Below are 19,908 nucleotides of genomic sequence, written 5' to 3'. Positions count from 1 at the left end.
ATAGTTTTAAATTTGAGGCAATTATATAAAGTTATATTACATCCGCTCCATATTATAAAAATCTCCTAAAAACATCAATGAGCAGCTATGAAGCAACTGAAATTAAAACCAAGGAAAGAACCAAGAAGTATAATAGTAGTAAAAATAATTTTAGATCAGTCCAAGGCACCTTTTCTCTGTAGGAACAGATGTGTCCAAAGTAAGGGCCAACAGGAATCTATTCTTTTGTAGAACCAACCAGTGCACATATTATTGATGCTTCAAATATAAAAAGAAAATGCACCTGAAAGCATTTGATTGCAATTCAACGTACCAACATGCTAGTAGCAATATAGTTTTCGCATCAACCAAGACCATCATATAACATGATACTCAGACACATCTAAAATACAGGGTGGCACATTAAGGCTTCAAACTTTTATTTCAAAAGCGGGAGGAACATTTAGATTGCATAGAATATAGAAGCTAAAATGTACAACAATCTAGGTGCCAAGGAAGCAATCCAAACATGGAATGATGCAAACAAAATAAGGCACTTGAAAACCACTACAAGTAGTTACAAGGAAATCAATCTATGGATCAAAATGATTCTTCAATGACTTCTTTAAAGCTTTAAAGTATACAAAAAGAATGGCCATAATTACACGTTCAAATTTGCCCAAAACATAAGCTGATTGTCCCCCCCCCCCTCTCCAAAACAGCACTATCATTCACATCTAAACAGCTCATGAATGTACAGTCTACTGTCTTTACATAAGCATATTTAACTCAGATAAGTCATCCATAGGTATTTCTAGGCCCATTGAATCATGGTCTTGCAAACCATCCTCGTCAAAATTCAACCAAGAACTGAGATCTTGATGCCCACTAAGGTCATTGCTTACACCTAGTTCTTCTATTGAGTCCAATTCATGCAGCTGCAAGTTTGCGAAGTCCACGGGTTCCTTGATCTCCTTAGATGAATCCTGGGGAATGTTACCAGGGGATGTCAATCCAATTTCGTGTTTTTTATTGCTACTATTAGTAAATGATTCACTGGAACCACTAGCAGAAGGATGCACGGAATGCGCTGTCTCAGTAAACCGGCTAGCAAATCCATTTCCTGAAGTTGATAGCTGAGCTGTCTTCTGCTGCTTGGGTTTTGATTTTGTTTTACGCTCACCTCTAAAGTTACCAACTGTGGGACGGCCAGCTTTGGCAACAGAATTTCTGGTTAGCATATCCTTATCCCTATCTCTTTCACTTCTCTTTCCCTTAGCTCCACCGGATAGCGTGCTACCAAGAGCTGATGTGGTCCTCAAGGCAGCACTGGCACCAACATCATCAAGAAGGACTTCCTTCTTTTTCCCCCTGTTAGATATGGGCCCATTTTTGGCAAAAACCTGGTCAGATGGGCTGGCAAGACTCTCAAATGCATCTAATGAACCCCTGTCAGTTTGATCATTATGAAGATCATGCCTGTCTGCACCAGAGAAAAGGGGACCTGTAACAATAGATAACCTATTATTAAACAAATTAAACAACAAAAAAATGAATTTCTTAAATCAATTTTTTTTCATAAGCCATAGTGCCTGTAGCATAACTCCACATCATGTGCAAATAGAATATAAATTTTATTGACTTTTGCTTATATAAACGGCCCATTGCAAACATATCCACTACTCCACCATTTAGTTTCTAACAGAACTTGGTGTGGTCTCAAGCGAACATCGTAAGAACATGAACCATTGGTCTATAAGGACATTCCTCAACATCAGAATAACATTTAAATAACAAACCTGAGGTCCTGAGCTCTCGTTGAGACTTCAGTGTTACAGGACGCAGATCAGTAGCAACTGCTAAGCCAACACAATTCAAAGATTCTGCATCATTGGCCCTGGGAGGAGCAGAAAAAAGGAGATCCCGAAGGGGCAGCTCACTAAAGCAACTTTTGCCAGACTCTTCAAATTTTTTACACCTAGCAAGAGTCCTCTTGACAAAACCCAATGCAACATGTCTTGAGACCTTACTGATCCCACTTTTAGAAGCATTACTTCCTCGAGTGGCCTGTAAAAAATGATCAAAGAAGTTTAATAGCCACATGCAGCCAAGTTGTTTTATCTAAAATTCGTACTTAAAAAACTAGTTGCATAATGTAGTTACAAACATATATGCAGGTCCTCTTCATCCACCAAAATAGACATTTAATCCAGATAGCCTCATTTATGGATATTAATGTTTAATCACACTCAAATATGGTGGTTAGGACAATAATTGCCTTGATTACACCATCTTATAATACATATGGAATCACTAGTAACTACACTCCATCCACAAGGAAAACGTAATAAATCAATAACAGAATCTATTTATGCCCATTATAATTAAAAACAAATGAAGTTCAAAGCGCAAAATTACAGAAGTCCGCTTACAACATATTTCAACAGTTAATGCTACTTCAAGACCATTTCTCAACCAGAAAGCTAGATGTCAAGAAAAGAAACAATGAACGCAAAAGGAGAGCTGAACATAACATTTTGTGTTCCTTTTTTATTCCAAGGAAACAAGCAATCCTCTGTGCATGTGTGTGTATATAATACGGTAGTACTGAAGACTAAGGCATCAAGAGGCTACCACCTACACAGAATATTAAACGTTGTGTAAGCATACTTATGAAGTGAGCCTTCATAGGGAAGCATGTTGACAAGCTTCCATCTAATAAACATGTTAAATGTATTTTAAATGGTCAGAATCTTTCAGGGACCGGCAATACCATATAGGATACATAAAATTAGAGAATTCTAAATTTACTTCTTTTAGCACACCAATCTCAGAAAATGAATAGCTAGCAATTTTATTTAGTTGAATTCATCTCATCCACACCAATCTTTACACTATCAAAATTCAATATGTCAGCCACTTCGCTGGAAATTTCCAAATTAGAGAGAAAAGAAACAATCTAATAAGCACAAGAATAGATATCATAATCTTTGTTTGACACTTTTGAGCACTAGCAACAGAAAATTATTGGCAAGCAATGTTCCTTCATTTAGTTTACCTCTTACAAAGTAATAATCTACGGTGAATAAAAATGTTTCCATAAATAGAAAATAAAAACAACCCATTCATTGCATGGGTCTGCAACTAGTTTAGAAAAATAAGTAAAAGCCTACAACTACGGATGAGACTGCCTTCAAAATAAGAGCACATAATGAACCAAGGCAATACAAGACCAAACCAACAAGAAAAGAACTTTGAAATGCTGCCAGACTCCAAAATCATCAAATCACAATAAATCTTAAGCCATTAAGCTGTAGACCAACAATGTAAATCAAGCCCTTAACATTCCTCTGCAAGTGTCTATCCAAAATGCACGTAGAGATAAACAATTAATAACACCATAAGGGGAATAATGACTGAAACATCCAACTAGTGCAATTTAACTTGTAGAAAACAAACATGGACAACAAGAAGTAAACCAAAGAGCTCCAGCCTACTGTGGCTTTATTTGATACCATATTAAGTCACAACGTGACATAAAGCTCAAGCTGTTCATATCAAGGCTTCAATAGGCATAGATCGACACCAAATTTATATGGTACTTAATAAGAGATTCATATGTTTCACATTATTAAACCTAAAACTCAATCAGCACCAGAAAGCTATGAGATAATGATACAAAAATAACACATGAACTTGCAAAAATTTTATTTAAAATAACTTTTTCAAAAGGGAAATGATATAGGGCAGGTATAGAAACAGAAATGGAGAGGAAGAGAGTCGAGGGAGAAAATCAGAAAGAATAGAGAGCAAAATGAAGATGAAAAAAGAAGGGAGGAGGATGAAGAAGGAAGATGAAGAAACAGCAGTATGGAACTGCCCAAGGGGAACATACTTGAAGAAAGAGAAGTAAGGAGAGAAGAAAAAGGGAGAACAAAGAAGGGGGGAGGGAGGGAGACTCCACAAAACAGAGAGGGTGGTACCAAGTTTGAAATCTGAATCCAAATATGTAACTATTCAATAGAATACAGAAATTACTTATACACCCAACATTATAACTAAAACAAATAACTACGAAATAACCAAAAAATACTCACAGCCTCGTTCACTTGTGGAAAATAGTTTTATTTTCCATTTCCAGTTTTTCAAATAACTACAGAAAGGCCACCTTGTCCTACAGTTTACAAATTTCTAGAGGAAAGTTGGAGAAGCTTTTTTAATTGTTTTCTAGATTTCTTTATAAATTTTGGAAAACTACAAAACAAAGTGGCATTTTTTGTATTTACTGGAAATCTAGATGAATAACGAAAACTGTTTTCCACAACTAAACAGGTCCTAAAATACACTAAATATCCCTAAAGTAACTAAATTTCAAAACGACAAAAATTTCCCGAAGTAAGACAAAATTCTTAATTTCTAAATCTATAGCTACAAAATCTCTACTGTTATTTAAGGGAAGCCTAAGTGGTTTCAATCATCTTTTTCCTTTTTTTCCTAAACCATATTTCCAAAATTCCCTCATTTTACAAGTTAGCTTACAATTACAATACTTACAAATCATGAGTACATAAGTAAATTTAATAAATTATTTTTTTTATTTTAAAAGTTAACAAAATCTTTATAACTTCACATTAAATTCTTAAATCCCCATTGTCCATAAAAAAAATAAATTTTAAAAATGTGAAAAAAATTAAACAAATCTATATAACTTCCCATTGTCTTCTTAGCTCCCCTAATTATCTTGAAAAGATAGTAAATTGAAAAGTGCTAGGCCTAAAAACTAGAAAACATCTAAAACTCTCCACCTCCATCAAAATCCCTTTTTAGAGAAAACTCGACCTCAAGTTTTACAATTGTCCAAAAAAAGCAAGCAATATACCCATGAGTTATTCAACCTGTAAGTTCATATCGTCTATTCTCATGTGACATGAAAATATCATCAACAAATTACTCATACTCTCCTCGAGATTCCCCATCCAATAAAGTTAGGTGGAGAGTATCACACTTCATAAGATAATTCAAGGCTTGGGACCTATATGTCACAAACCTATCAGAAGATTGAACAATTTTGTATTCTAAAAAGCCCTTGGTGAGAATTAAATTCAAATTCTAGTATTGGACTATTCTATGACTTGAACACTTTGTTCCATTGTATTTTCTTGATCTTCAAAGATTCATGTGGTCTTCCAACCACAAAATCAATGGAGCTTTGAATTCCACATTGATAATCCATGACAACTGTAAATTAATGTTAACTTTCAATTTCCTCCCATGTGATCACGAGTCGTCCATTGCAACAACAATTTTTGTTTATCTTGAATATGCTGTTCTGGATCTTGTCATAACGGAGAAGGGAAAATTATGATATTAATAAACTTTTCATTCTAAACCAAACGAAGGTTTGAATAAATCATGTTGTTTCACGAAGTATTGTACTCCATATAATCATTCAGCCGCATAGCCCACAAGAGTATAAGATGTAAATCGTGTCTTTGTTTCCGGTATCTCATTGTCATCCCATCACTCAGCCGCATAGCCCACAAGAGTATAAAATGCAAATCGTGTCCTTGTTTCCAGTATTTCATTGTATTCAAAATACAGATCAAGATAAACAGCCAATATATGAAGTTTCTCTTGGAAAAATTAACATTAAAACAAGTGGGAGAAAAAGCATAGAAACCCATGTAACATTTCCCAAATTCATATCTAGCAAAGTACTAAAAATGTTAGCTTCACAGTTCTAGGTTCTCCAATTTCTCAAACAAATTCGGCATATCTTGAATAAATTCCAAAAAATTCAGAATTGAACCTGACCTTGGTGCTAACAGCGCTGAATATATAGTTATATGTGTGTGTGTCTATATATATACTGAACACTCAAAGTTCAATTTCTTCATATCAGTAAACATCACAGTAAATATCAAAATATTGCAGTGAGTACAATCTGGATGCTGGCAGACTTATTTCATCCTCCAAAACTCTGAAATTTGTATTGACAGTCTAATATCTTACAGTATAGGCCAAACTATCACACATCAAAGTCAAACATATTGCAAAAATCCAAAATATCATGGCTAAAACCAATTTCTCGTGATTCTTGAAGTTGTAGAAGCCACTGGCAGTTTTTCTCGTAAGTGTTGCCAGCACATAGGGCATCTCACCAGAAAAGGAACTCCAGCAATGATATGCAGGTTGGCAGTAGATCAAGGTGGTGATTCCAGTGGTGATGTCAGTGGGAAGAGAACAAACCAGGAAGTTTAGAATTTTGATTGGGCATCAGACAGAAAAGCTTCAAGTGGCACATGGGGCTACACCCCATGTGCGACGGATGAAATTTGGGGGAGGGGCTTTTCGGATGTCTGCCTTCAATGGTGATGGTGTGCTGCAAAATCTTCCAACCTAGTTGTTCAAAAATGAGTGGTACGAAAGCAATTTACAATACCCTGATTTTACAATTTTCCTTGATTACTTGGTGTAACCAGTGGAAATTCTCTGTTTTGAAACAATGTTGGCGAGGATACAAGTTAATTGAAGGGGCTTTGGCTAATTGGTTTTAAATCGCGGTAGCCGGTAGCATAACATAAAGGTAACAGGTGTAACAGGAAGCGGCAGTAGCATATGTTACATAATGGGAAGTGGGTGTAACGGTTATGAATTTTTTTCAAGCACACATAACCTTGTGCATATTAGCGTACCTACATGTTTTAAGCTTTTAACCTTTCTTAGAAAGAGTTTTTGTATATTTTGGATCCTTTAGTTTGACTAAGTAAGTTATTTGGTAGGGGCAACAAGTTTACATTTGTTTTAAACCACCATTGATAGAAAAATTACGTGTGCGCGTATTTATATTTCTCATTGTTCTTATGTGATAAATTCTTATGTGCGCTAAATTAATTAATAAAACAAAATACATTATACACTCCATTAATCTATTATACACATAAGACATACGAATAATACAAATATAAAATAACTAGAAAAGAAGAAGGTTGAAGTTGAAAAATATAGAACATAAATATCAAATTACTAATATTATCAAAATAAAGTATTTCCCTAACAAGTTAATATTTTCAAATTGTTAATTAATGCATCTCTTGTGAATATTTAAAGAAATAATAAATTTTGTATCATTATCATCCTCACTATAATCTTTTCCCCCTCTCACCACATGGTATATTGAGAATGATTTATGAAAGAGAGGGAAAAAGTGAGAAGTAAAAAATTAAATAATTTTTTTAGTATAACAGTCCTATAGCGGTTACGTAACAGCCGTAGCAGCCTTTACATAATGATCGCGGTCCGTAACAGCCGCTACAGCTGGGATTTTTCTTCCCACCGATTTCTCTGTATGTACCGGTATCGGTAACTCAAAAAACCGTTACGTAACGGTCGTGGCCGTTCTTTAAAACCATGATTGGCTTTCAAGAATGACTGATGGCCAATCAGTTACGGAAGATAATAGAGGAAGATAGCAAGGAGTGGGGCTTGCTTTGATATAATATTTATGTAAACCAGAATGAAACACAGGGAGAGCAAGAGCGAGAGCGAGAGCGAGAGAGAGAGAGAGAGAGAGAGAGTAGAGGAAGGAAAGGGAAAGAAGAAGATGATGATGAAAGAAGGGAGACCGAAGAAGGAAGAAGATGGAAGAAGAAACAGCAGTAAGGGTGAAGTGTAAACAGCAGTAAAGGTTACTGCCAAATATAAAGGGAGAAATAGAGGAAAGGAGAGAGAAGAAGAAGATGACCAAGGGGGGAGAAAGAGTGTGCGACAGGCTGTACAGGAGAGACAGGGAAACAAGCCTGAAATCTGAATTCAAATCTGATGACTGTCTAACAAAATCACAGACAAGGCACTAATACACCCAATCTTACAGCTACAACAAACAATAATAAAACCCCCAAAATACTTAAAATGCACAAAATATCCTTAAATTAACTAAAAACTTCTAAAAAACCAAAATTTTCCAAACTAAAATAAAATCCTAAATTCTAAAATTATAGCTATCAATATAAACATCTAAGAGTCAATAACATTTTCCATTTTCTATTGTTTATTTTTCAAAATATTATAAAAATTTCAGTTTATTTTTTAATTTTTCAGGGTTCATATTAAGAAGGTAGAAAACGAAGAGTTTGTTTAGTTTTGCAAAAAAACTTTTAATTTTCATTTTCAGATATCAAAATAATTACAAAAAAGACAACTTGTTTATTAATTTTCCAAAAAATATATAAGGTAGTATTTAAAATCATGGATTTTGGAACTTAAATTTGGATTTGCACGAATTTGGAAAAAAAACTCAATACTGTTTTTCACTATATTTTGTCATAACCCACACAAATCCAAATCAAAGATCAGAATTCCATGCTCTCAGACACAAAGGAAGAAATCAGAAATTTAGAAAAGAATAAAAAGATGTTTTCCAACTTTTCTACACCAATATAGAAAATTGGAAAACAAGGTGGCTTTTTTCTTAATTTGAAAAATTGGAAATGAAAAGTATAACTATTTCCACAAGCAAATAGTGCCAAAACTTTTTATTGTTCTTCATTTCCAAAATTAAACAGGCCCTAAAGTTCTCCATTAGTGGTCCTTCATCACTGAATCTTCGAAAATGAATTCCCAAATCATGGTACGGATAAAACATGTTAGTTTGACAACTACTTCTCTGAACCATGTTGAAACCTTAAAATAATGTCCTTAACTTCATCACAATTGAAAGTTTAGTAGCTACATAACCAACTAAGCAAATTAAAGGCAGACTGATTACATGAGTCCCACATTTTCCTCACACCTCAGTAATAACCTCATGTTGTTGCTTATGTGATATCTACAACATTGTTTCCATAACAAACAGGATATCACATAAGAATTAGACATCAAAACTAACAGCAACTCAACAAGCATAAAAAACACAAACAAAGAATTAGCCAAGGAAAAGAAATATACCAATAGCTTTTTGCAAGCCAACTCAAGAAGTCTGTCCATCGCAACCTGCTCAAGGTCCCTGCACATTAAACAGAGCATACCAATTTCAACAAGGTTCAAGCATATAATGAAGATTAGCTTTCCTATCAATTCATCAAAAAGGTTAAAAGCCTGATTCAAGAACATATACAATATCACTCATTATCATACCGTTCTTCCACCTCCTTCTCTTCCTGAATGGTCCGAAATAATTTAATTAAGTGTGCCTTCTTTTTACCCATCTATATAATTCAAAAACAACAAATAAGTACATTTAAAAAAATATGAAATTAGAAACTAAATAAATGAAGGCTTGCACAAACAAGATTCCAATTTGTAACAAAATATTTGCAAGCAAATCAAGTTAGTGAGGAAATCCTTCAAAATTCTGCCAAACATAGTGATACATAAGTGTTGAAAGCAAATATGCTTTAAGAAAGGAAGCATGAAATGTAGCATAACCTCTTGTAACAGCTTCTTCTTTAGTTTAACAATCTCCTGGTTAATCACCTCATCGTCTCCCTCAGCCAGATCGGGCTGTAGTAATGCACAAAAAATAGATGTTGGTGGGGCCAAAAAAAGATACAAGAACAAATGACGTTGAAATAAAAACAATGCAGTCACAAATGTGCAACAATAAAAGACTGTGGCCCTAACGAGAATTAAGTAAAGCTTAAAAAGAACAATTAGATTTAACCAAAATAGAGTAAACAGGAAAAACGTAAGAAACTAAATAAGACCTTTTATTATTAAAAAAAATGAAAATAAAAAAATCATTTTCCATATATTTTGTAGATAGGAAAAAAGAAACTGCATGGACAAACAGAATAGAGAACTTCTCACTCAAGGATAAAAGAAAATAAAACTACATTAAAGTAAAAGCCTACCACTGTCTCTGGATATAGGCCGATACTTTGTAGCTCTAGCAAGATCTTTTCATCCAGAGGCATCTGCTCATATTGGCAATCAAATGGAGAGCCGCCAGAAATGTTGGCATGTACATCATTTAAACCATTCTGAGAATATTCATTGAATACCCTGATGTCTGAATGAACAAAACCCTGTTCCCCTTGCAACAGTTCATCATAACATGAAGGACTGCAAATGCTTTGGCTTTTATTTAACCCAGTAACCCCATTACAAGAAAATCTGTCAACAGTACATTGCTTCTGATCCGCCTGGCCCAAAATAGAGTCATACTCAAACTCCATCTTGTCCCTCTTTCCAGGTTCTACAGCATTATGAAGACACATACCACAAGCAGAGTCATCTCTAGAGCATTGAGACAACCCATTTCTTCCCATATTAATTTCTTCAAATCCTTCAATTTCATCTTCTACAATCAGAGCGGACAATACTCTCTGATACAGAGGAGCATTGAAGTCGCAGCTTTCTGAGTCTAATCTACCACATAAATCAATATCCTGCAGTTGATCAACCAAATCCAAAGACATTGCAGACCCAACTTGATTCGATAAGCTTTCTCCAGAAATTAAAGTTTGAGATGGAGAAATTTCCTCACGTGCAGGATCACACTGAGAAAGCAAAACAAACGTTAGTACTACAAGAGTGAAAAAACTCCACAAACCATATAAACAAATAAAGTCATTAATTTGCAAATGTATCTATTTTCTTTTAAGGCAACGGAGGGGAGGATGCTCTCGTTGTGTCCTATTTTTTTCCCCCACAATTCGATGAATTTGGATCACAATGGTGAAAACTTTTTCTGTTCTACCTCTCCTATCGTGGGTTTTCTAGCCACACATTGGTGTTCAGGAAAAGGTTTTTTTGGAGGAGTTTCTTTATCTGAATGCAAAGAGGTTGGAAGAGCTCTATTTCACTAGCTTTTTTTTGTGATGTTAAGCCTAAAGTCTTTTTTTTCTGTTTACTTGAGGATGCCTCATCCTCTTTCATATCAATAGAAAATAATGAAACAAAAGAAAGAAAAGAAAAACATTGCCCGCCAAGCATGAGAAGCCCACAATATATCAAATTCACCGAGGATGTCTTAAATGAATTATAAAAAGAAGCCAGTCAAAAGAACAATATGGCCAAAATGAACACATTAAAAGAAGAGCAATTGTAAACTACGAGAACTGATTCATATTCAAAACATAAAGGAAGAATGACGGTGACACTAAGACATGAGCTAATGTAAATTGAAGGCATCAAAATTTATAGCCAGGGACTGAATAGATGGATAGGCAGAACAAATGTAAATTCCATACCCTACCCAAAATAACAGCTCTAAAAAGAACCAAAATGTTGAAAAGGATCTGTGTTCCATAGAGCAGAGACATACTTACATCCCACAGAAATCACATAGCAGTGTTTTAGACAGAGATGAGATGTCATAGTTCCCATCTTTCAAAACACTTTGGATACGAAACAAAAGTGATTTCGAATAATAAAATACTGCAACAAATCCATTTTTTCTGCTACGGGCTCCTTAATGTATGGTTTGCCACCACATGCATCAGAAAACAAAGTGAGACAATAGAGGAATACAGCCTCAACTTTGCCCTCTCAAAAGTAGTGAAGCGAAAAATATTTGTTCAAGCATAACTAAGCATATATTGCAAATTAAATTACCAAAGTGTTACTGTCATGCCCAAAAATCTTGGATTGGCCTTTAGGAAGCTCCTCTGCAATTTTCAGCTGATTTAATATTGCAACAGAGAAAAAGAGAAAGAACTTGTAAGTAACCATATAAAAAGAAATAAAAATATTACAGAAAATACTACTGAAATCATCTTTACACTTAATAATTTTCCCTACACCTGTTGCTTCAAAAAAGATATGTCCTCCATGCAAGAAGCAAAATATGGTTCCATTTTCTTCCAGAAAGGACCAGAACATGCAGCATCTGCAAAATATGAATTATTCTTATCCAAAAGCACACCCATATATCATTTGCATGAAAAAAAAACTAATTTTCTAAGACACATACATCTAGCACTAGAAGCATATTTTGCAGCAGCTAAGAGTTCTTCGCGATCGTCATCCGATTCTCCTGGAACACCATATGCTTTGAATATTAATGCTTCACATTATAAATAATTCTCAGCAAAACAAAAAATGTTCTTATATCTCTTCCATCCTTTTTTTTCTTTTCTTCACCAATAGAAGAATAAAAGAAATAGTAACTACACATTTTTTGTTAAAAAATAGGAAATGTGTATTAGAAATAAGAAAAACCTAATAAATAATTCTCAGCAAAACAAAAAGTGTTCTTATATCTCTTCCATCTTTTTTTTATTTTCTTCTCCAATAGAAGAATAAAAGAAATAGTAACTACACAGTTTTGTTAAAAAATAGGAAATAAGGAAAACCTAAGTGTGTCCACACCTGTGAAACAGAGGAAGGGAGTGAGAGCTCAGAAACCCCAGGGATTACTGAAGTTCTCTCAAGTTACAACAGAAACCTTACACAAATTTACTCATATCAACTATGTGGAGTTAAATTTGAAGGATTGTGTATATACCTGTGAAATCTGGAGATCCATTATTTGGTGGATGCCCATGACGACTAAAGGCCTTACGATCAGACAGCTTTTTCAAAGGAGGACGGCCTGACTTACTATAAAATATTAAGAAGTTTTGATTAACAAAATATAGAAGCTAGCAATAACTGGTACAATCAAAAATTGTGAGGGAAGGCATCAACACCTTCCATTCTTATCAGTACTGGGTCTTGTGCTTCGAAGTGGTTTCATTGTGGCTGGAGTCTCCAACTTCTCCCTCATTGGTGAAATGCTAGCCCTAGAAAATGATGAGCCCCTTCCAGTCCGTCCTTGTCTTCGCACACCATCCCCAGTTTCTTCCTTGCTTAGTGTTTTATTTTTCTGCGAGGCCAATACAGGTCCCACATTTTGAACAGCATTTGCAGCTCTTTCCTCTCCTTCACAATTACCCATTCCTTTTTCCTTCAGCCTGTTCTCTCCAGCACCAGATTCTTCACTTTCAGATAATCTCGCTGGAGATGAAACATTTTCAAGTTTCACCTTAAATTGTTGGGTGCCATTAGCCACACTCTTTGCAAGATGTGACCCATTGGTCACATTAGAAGTTATTCTAGCACCAAAATCAGTTGGTGGACACCCTTCAGATGACATCTGTAGTTCATCATGGTTTGAGACAGGTGACACCAAATTTGCTCTCCTAGTACGAGATATCTTTTGTGGTCTCTGACCAACCCATTGAGCCATAGGTGGAGAGGAGGATCTTGTAGGCATAGGACGCTTGCGATTGCTAGTCCCACCCACTGAATGAACTTTGTTTACGTTTTGAGGCTGTTCCCAACCTTCAAGTGCTCCAGTTGCACGGGGAAAATTAGGAGACGAGTTTGCTGCCATTACAGGGCCAGTTCGTGGTGCTCTTGAAGCCTTTCCTTTCATTACTGAACCAGGACTAGTTACATGATTGTCCTCGCGAATGTTTGACCTGTGTAACAAAGGAACAAAATATTGTAAAGCTAGAAGAATTCAGAAAAACAACAGGTCAGATATTGACCACAAGCATGACAAATCCAACAACATAAATACATACTTATTGTTTGCTTTCACTATATGCCTTTCCTTGTTTAATCCAGTTGTTGGATCCCTTGAAAGGCAGACCTTTTCCAAATCATTTTTGGGTGCTGTACGGTTATTTGAACCAGCAGGCAAGGAATTACCATCCATCTTATTAATTCCACTAGTATTGTTGTAAGACCCCGATCTGTAAAGTTTCAACATCAAAAAAATTTATGTTTTCATAATAACAATTATATACAAACAAACAAAAAAGCAATAACTATGATTGGCATTGCAATTGACATCATTTGAAAAACTAAACAACTTAATAACTTCCCAGGACTCAAAAGGCTAAATAAATCAAGACAAGTAAAACAGACACTTCAGCAACAAAAAGAATAAAAAGATCTGGAGTCAAACAAGGCAGGAACGTCAATATATTTCCAGCAAACCCAAGGGACAGTAATATCAGCCCAATAAAAATAATAGTAATATCAATTGGGGACACAACAATGGCAACTAAACCTGCATCCAATACATTCAGATACACTTTACCAAATAGGGGTTAAGCCTCAATTTATAGAGAGAAGCAGGCTCCCCCCTAGGAATCCAACTCAACCCAAGGCAACAAATGTGTGCACCATCGTGAGATGTACATATTACGTAGAATACAACAATAATAAATAGATTACATTGTTGACAGTTATTATTAAGCCAAAACTAGCATATACGAATTGCTATCAGAAGTTAGCTCACATCATTTTCCAAATTCCATCCATCAAAATTTATTTTAGAACTTTTTTATCCATATAATTCTAAAACCAAACCAGCCATTGATCTGAAAGGGGTCAATGACCTAATTGTCAGGCCTATGAATTAATGTTTCACGTGTCTTTATACATTTTATATATCTCTTTACATATTATAAATTATTCTTTACATTTTATGTACTTTCTATGAAAAACTAATCATTTTATATATTTTTTAAAGATTAAAATAAGTTTTTATTTTCAATCAAATATCTGTAATAGGTCTGAATCTTACTTTAGAAAGTTCAAATACAATAATTGTTCCATTTCTAAACGTGTAAGATTTGTTGGCCCAATGGTTAGCCATAAAAACTAAATTTGCTTGCCTGTGGCAGGATCAAACCTTTCTGGCAGCATCTTCAACATCTTTGTTAATTTTTCATGAACTAGTGGGTAATTCAGGCGGAGTTAGGCTGAGTCACCTTTGGTTGCCCAGATTGATCTGGTTCAAGAAAATTTAAGCTTTCGTGACTGACACAGACCAGCCATTTGAGAATATTCAGCCAACTGTTTCGAGCCCTAAAACTATGTGTTCAAAAGCATTCCAATATCTCATAATTTTTTCATACTATTTTTGTGAAGAGGGCAGAGAAGTCCAGCACAGCTCAAAAGTCCCAGCCAGAAAGCCCAGATTGAATCTGATGTGAGGGAAAACTAGCTTTGCTGCAATATTAGCAACATTTAGAAACTAATCTCCCAATATTGGGCTTAAGGCTGTCTTTTAAGCCAAGCCACCCATGTTGCAGCTCATAAGCATAAATGATAGCAATAATAGTTAACTTAGGCACTTCAAATATTTGAAAAGTAAGAATAATCTAACACTTCAACCCGCCTTAAATTTGGATTAGAATTCCTTCACGTAACATTACAAGTTATGTGCGTACAAAATATTTTAAGTATTACCTAATGAATTCAAAATTTAATATGAAACTGAGATTATTAGATTTAATTAAATGAATTTCCTTAAGAGCAAGACTGATGTGGAACATGAACATAAAGTCAGAAAAGAGAGAGAGAGAGAGAGAGAGAGAGAGAGTTACAAATAGAAATAGAAAGAATAAAGAGAAGGGAAGGAGAAGAAGAGGAACTGCTGCTGGGCAGAAAGTGGCAACCGCGCAAAGAGAGGCAGACAGAACGAAGAGAATAACAGAGGGAGAACAGAAAGAGCAAAGAAGAAGAAGGAAAAATGAGGAAGGAGGAGAAGACAAGTGAGAGAACCTGGACGAGAGGGAGAGGAAAACAGTCTGGAATTCTGGAATTCAAGCCTGATAACTGATCAATACAATACATAAGAAACTATTTATACATACACCCAACATCACATCCAAAAGAAACAATAAAAAATAACACCAAAGCACTTGAATTACTTTAAGAAAAACCTAATCAACTAAAATTCTAAAACAACCAGAATTTTCTTCCAGACTAAAATAAAATCCTATGGCTACAATACAAACATATAGGTCCTCTTTGGAACTTGGAAAACATAGGAAAAGGAATGCAAAATATGAAAGAATCTACTTTTTTTCATGTTTAGTTATTAAGGAAAGTGAGAAAGAAATTAAAAAATATATCAAATCAATAAATAAAACTTGATTTCAGTTCTCACTAACATTTGACTTTTCATAATTTTTAATCATAATAAAATAAGTTTTCTTTTTAATAATATTTTATATAGAAAAAAATATATATAATGGAAAATGAATTTCTTTCTTATTTTCCTTTCCTTTCCTCAAACAAAATCTTTGATCCAAACAGGTCCCTAAAGTTCTCCATTGGTGGTTCTTCACCAAAGACTCCACTATATTTGGAAACAGTTCTCACAAAATTCAATCAAATCAGTGAAAATTGCCAATACCATGTTAATTGGTTAGTCTGTTTAACATTATAAGAATCAAACAGACATAAGCACACCACCCTGAATGAAGTGCACTTTCAAACTCGAGCACATTTACACTAGCTAAAAAGATTACCATGTCAAATGCATTTAAACAAATGCAAAGCTAATGCATTTGAAACATATATTTTTTTTTTAAATAGTGTTCATTTTGTCAAAAATCGTATATACACTAATCAAATAATCGTCAACAATAAATTGAAAAATGAGAGAACAAGGCCCAAACTCAAATCAGCATAACAACAAAAGAAAATGGAATGATGTCCTAAACTACAGAGAAGTTACCTGAAACTGTGGGGATCAATGGATTGCAAGCCAGGTTCATTGCTAATCTTATGGTGCATAGCTCGTTTAAGTTCTCCATCACCATCAATGGGTCTCGTAGAACCAGCACCTACAGAGCGTTTCCTTTTCATTTTTTTGTCCCATCCTTCCCCTCCAGCAGGCAATCTGCGAATCTTTTCTTCAACCGGATCAGAACAAGCATTGCTGTCCTTGAGTGTATCTCTGTTGTCTTTCCCCATAACTGAAGGTGGCCTTGAGAGACCATTGCTCCGACCTTCCGCCTGAATCTATTTGAAAGAATACACTAATAACTCATACAGTCAAATAATTCCAATAAGAAGTTAGTTATGCCATCGAGGAAGTAATGAATTGTATACATGAGCAAAGATATTAAAAACCATTGTAAGGAACTAGGATGAATGGATGAATCTATTTGAAAGATACACTGATCTCTCATAATAGTCAAACAATAATAAGGTACTTCTGCCATAAATACATAAGTTATGAGATTAAAAACAATCGTGAGAATTTGTATGACCCAAAAGAATATAATTTTGAGAAAGCTCTATTAGAATTTTTAAATGAATCCTCATTTTCATCACACATCTCAATAGACAATCAAAAATCATTTTTGTCTTGCATCTCAATAAAATAATCAAATTTGCATTTTTCTCAGTGCAGCAATCATGATGTCTCAACTTTTTTCACTAAAAGAACATAAATAAACTTCACTGTAAGGGAGCCAAGGTATCTTAGATCAAGCACATATGAAGGTCAGGTAGGATGTCTTTCCATTACAAATCCTATGTGCGTTAAAGGTTATGCAAAAACATAATGAGCAGATTCAACCTCCAAAAGATGTCAACACCAATCACTTAACCCTTAAAGTAAAAGACAGAATATTTTACTTTTGGATTGCGGATTTCAGAACAAAAAAGCATTGCCTTTTCAAACATCTATATTGCATAAGACTAATAATAAAACAGAAAAGAAATGTTGATTAAATTAGAATGTGATGAAATATGATCAAAAGAAAACAATGTTAAATTACAAATCACACAAAAGGACTAAAGATATTGTACATTAGTCTACTGAATAGAAGATAACAGTTTTAAAGATATTATTCTCAATTAGCAACGACGTTTGCTGAGAGATAAAGCAAGAAAATAAAATAAATGTATATATATAAATAATTTTCAAATACAAACCCGTGCTTCCGCCATTGATGTGCGGAGACGCTTATTCAGACCAACATTCTTAGTCCTGTCTTCCACTCTTTGATTGCCAATATCTGGAGAATTTCGATGAATCTGGTTTCCAATCTTCAACAAGTTAGATCCTCCATTTCGTTCACTTGCTGCCATATCATTTCGTTGCTGCTTCTTGGTGGCCATAGCATCACAAAGCTTGCTTAATTTGCCTAAGGATTCATCAAACCTTTTTACTCTAACCCTGCAACACATGCAGCACACTCAAGAAAAAAACTACTGAAATACAGCAGATTACAAAACAATTGTAATAAGCTACACTTCTTATCTGTGACCAAAGGTAACATACAGACAACGAGTTCCTTTACACGCCAAGTAACAGTTTCAAAACATCTTACACCAATGCAAAATATTATTAATAAGGAGCTGCTACAGCAGAATTCAAAACATTGCAATAACTCAATATATGAAAAAGTTTGAGCTTACTTGGCCTTGGAACAAGTATCCGCAACACTTGTTCTGATCCGTTTAATTTCTTCCGTGGCAACAGGAGGGGTAGGCTTAGAGTGTGCAGCTCCAAAAGAGTTGTTTTCAGCAGTACTCCCAAAAGAAATCCCAAGTGCGCGCCTTAGCTCACCTGACCTGGTGTATTTCTGATCCACCATGGTAATTGGCTCCAACATCAAACATTGTGAAAGCGAGGGCAAATCCCCTGTCAGTAAAGAACTCCCCCGGGAAATGCCGGTCCCAGAACCAAACATTCTGTTCTCACCACCCTCTCGAAAGCTTCCAGACCTATCCAAATTGGGACCAGGATAATTTCCCCTCTGTCCATTTGGGTAATTTCCCACAAAACCTGATTCTTCTGGGCTACCAGAAGTCAACTCAAATCTCGTGTTTCCTGCCATTACTCAAATCCAAGAGTAAGTAGTCTGTAACAACTCATATCCACACAGTTTTCCCAAAATCTACCTCATCAGATTTTTCAGTATCCCGATCAACTATATTTGTTGCAGCAACCTATCAACCAAGAAAGAGCAACAATTAAAGAAAGTAGAGACAGCAAACCATGTAGCGGTCTAAACTAGAACAACCATGAAATAAATATACTAATACTATAATAATAATTCCCCACGCCCCTCCCTTAGAACCAATAGCTTGACGCATTCCACCGGAGAATTGCAACTAAGCTACTGTTCACTAGAACTTCAAAAGCACCATTTTCTGCTTTAAAGCTAAAAAATACAATTTTCGCACTCACATGCAGCAAGAACATCACTTCAACAGACAGCTTCCCAACCCGCGCCAAAACTCTGAAGCATAATGAATCAAAACTTTACATCCTTGGCATAATAACAAACAAAACTAACAGTAACATCAATCACCCAACAAAAACCTTTCTGCAACTTCACTAAACCCCAGCATCGTCAAAAAAAAAAAAAACAAAACTCCGTACAGGGTTCAAGCAATAAAAAATTGAAACTCAAAAGATTCCCAATAAAATCACAAAGAACGCATCAACCTCCGCAAGTGAACGCAGTAAAAAAATTACCAGAACCCTACTGCTTCGCGAATCCCAAAACCCTAGTTCGAGCAAGAACCTAGGGTTTTGTCCACGAACTCCCTAAATTCGAACCGAGACCCCCCCGACAACGCGAATTGCACCGCCGCCTCACTGTCGAATAGAACCGAAACGCACCTGCATTGATCGATCGCGGAGGATCGCAGACGGGGAAAGCGCGCGGAGAGAGCCCGTAGAGACGGAGTACGATACGAGTGGTCCGATACGTGTTGTGGCCAGAAAGCTTGGCGTCGTAGAGAATAGAGATTCTCCCAGAGGAGAGAGAGAGAGAGAGAGAGAGAGAGAGAGAGAAAGAGGTGGAGTGGGGCCAGCATTCGAGATTGGAGGGTCCCCCCAAATTTAGGGGGCGTGCCGCTGAAATCACAGCCCTTTATCCGAAGCAGTGTTTTCGCGGATGATGGGATTTAGCGGTGCTGTGCTGTTTTTGGATTGGATTTGGAATATCCTACTGTGGTTACCCTCCTTGCTCTTTTTTTTCTCATTGGGCGATGATGGATTGACACATTTGACATGTGCAATTTGTGTATTACGTGACATGGCAATTTAGATAGCCGATGGGGGACCAAGGTTGTGTGAGTAACGTTTGAGAGACTGAAGGTGTACCAAAAATATTGATCGTGTTTGGGATTGGGATTGGGATTGGGATTGGGATTGAGGAAGGTGGGAAGACCAAG

General features: G+C 35.6%; 1 protein-coding gene across 6 annotated transcripts; it reads right to left on the bottom strand.

Moving 5' to 3' along the window:
- Positions 1–577: 577 nt before the first annotated feature.
- LOC131165336 (uncharacterized) lies at positions 578–19,568 on the bottom strand. 6 transcript variants are annotated; one of them, XM_058123020.1, is made up of 18 exons: positions 19,205–19,530; positions 18,914–18,965; positions 18,625–18,672; positions 18,139–18,553; positions 17,653–17,896; positions 16,445–16,731; positions 13,491–13,661; positions 12,612–13,385; positions 12,428–12,522; positions 11,894–11,956; positions 11,724–11,809; positions 11,536–11,601; positions 9,831–10,478; positions 9,406–9,480; positions 9,115–9,185; positions 8,926–8,983; positions 1,779–2,046; positions 578–1,483 (listed from the first exon to the last, which is right to left on the bottom strand). In XM_058123020.1, exons 4-18 carry the CDS (start codon positions 18,411–18,413, stop codon positions 750–752), a joined length of 3,915 nt encoding a protein of 1,304 aa, XP_057979003.1. In that variant the 5' UTR covers positions 18,414–18,553; positions 18,625–18,672; positions 18,914–18,965; positions 19,205–19,530; the 3' UTR covers positions 578–749. The 6 variants fall into 6 exon arrangements, with proteins under 6 accessions (XP_057979003.1, XP_057978998.1, XP_057979002.1 ...); XM_058123015.1 differs by having other exon boundaries at positions 18,139–18,672; XM_058123019.1 differs by lacking the exon at positions 18,914–18,965.
- Positions 19,569–19,908: the final 340 nt, after the last annotated feature.

This window comes from Malania oleifera, chromosome 10 (genome assembly GCF_029873635.1).
Source record: "Malania oleifera isolate guangnan ecotype guangnan chromosome 10, ASM2987363v1, whole genome shotgun sequence".
NCBI lineage: Eukaryota > Viridiplantae > Streptophyta > Magnoliopsida > Santalales > Ximeniaceae > Malania > Malania oleifera.
The sequence above is the reverse complement of the archived record's forward strand: the minus strand, read 5'-3'. Positions and strand labels throughout refer to the sequence as shown.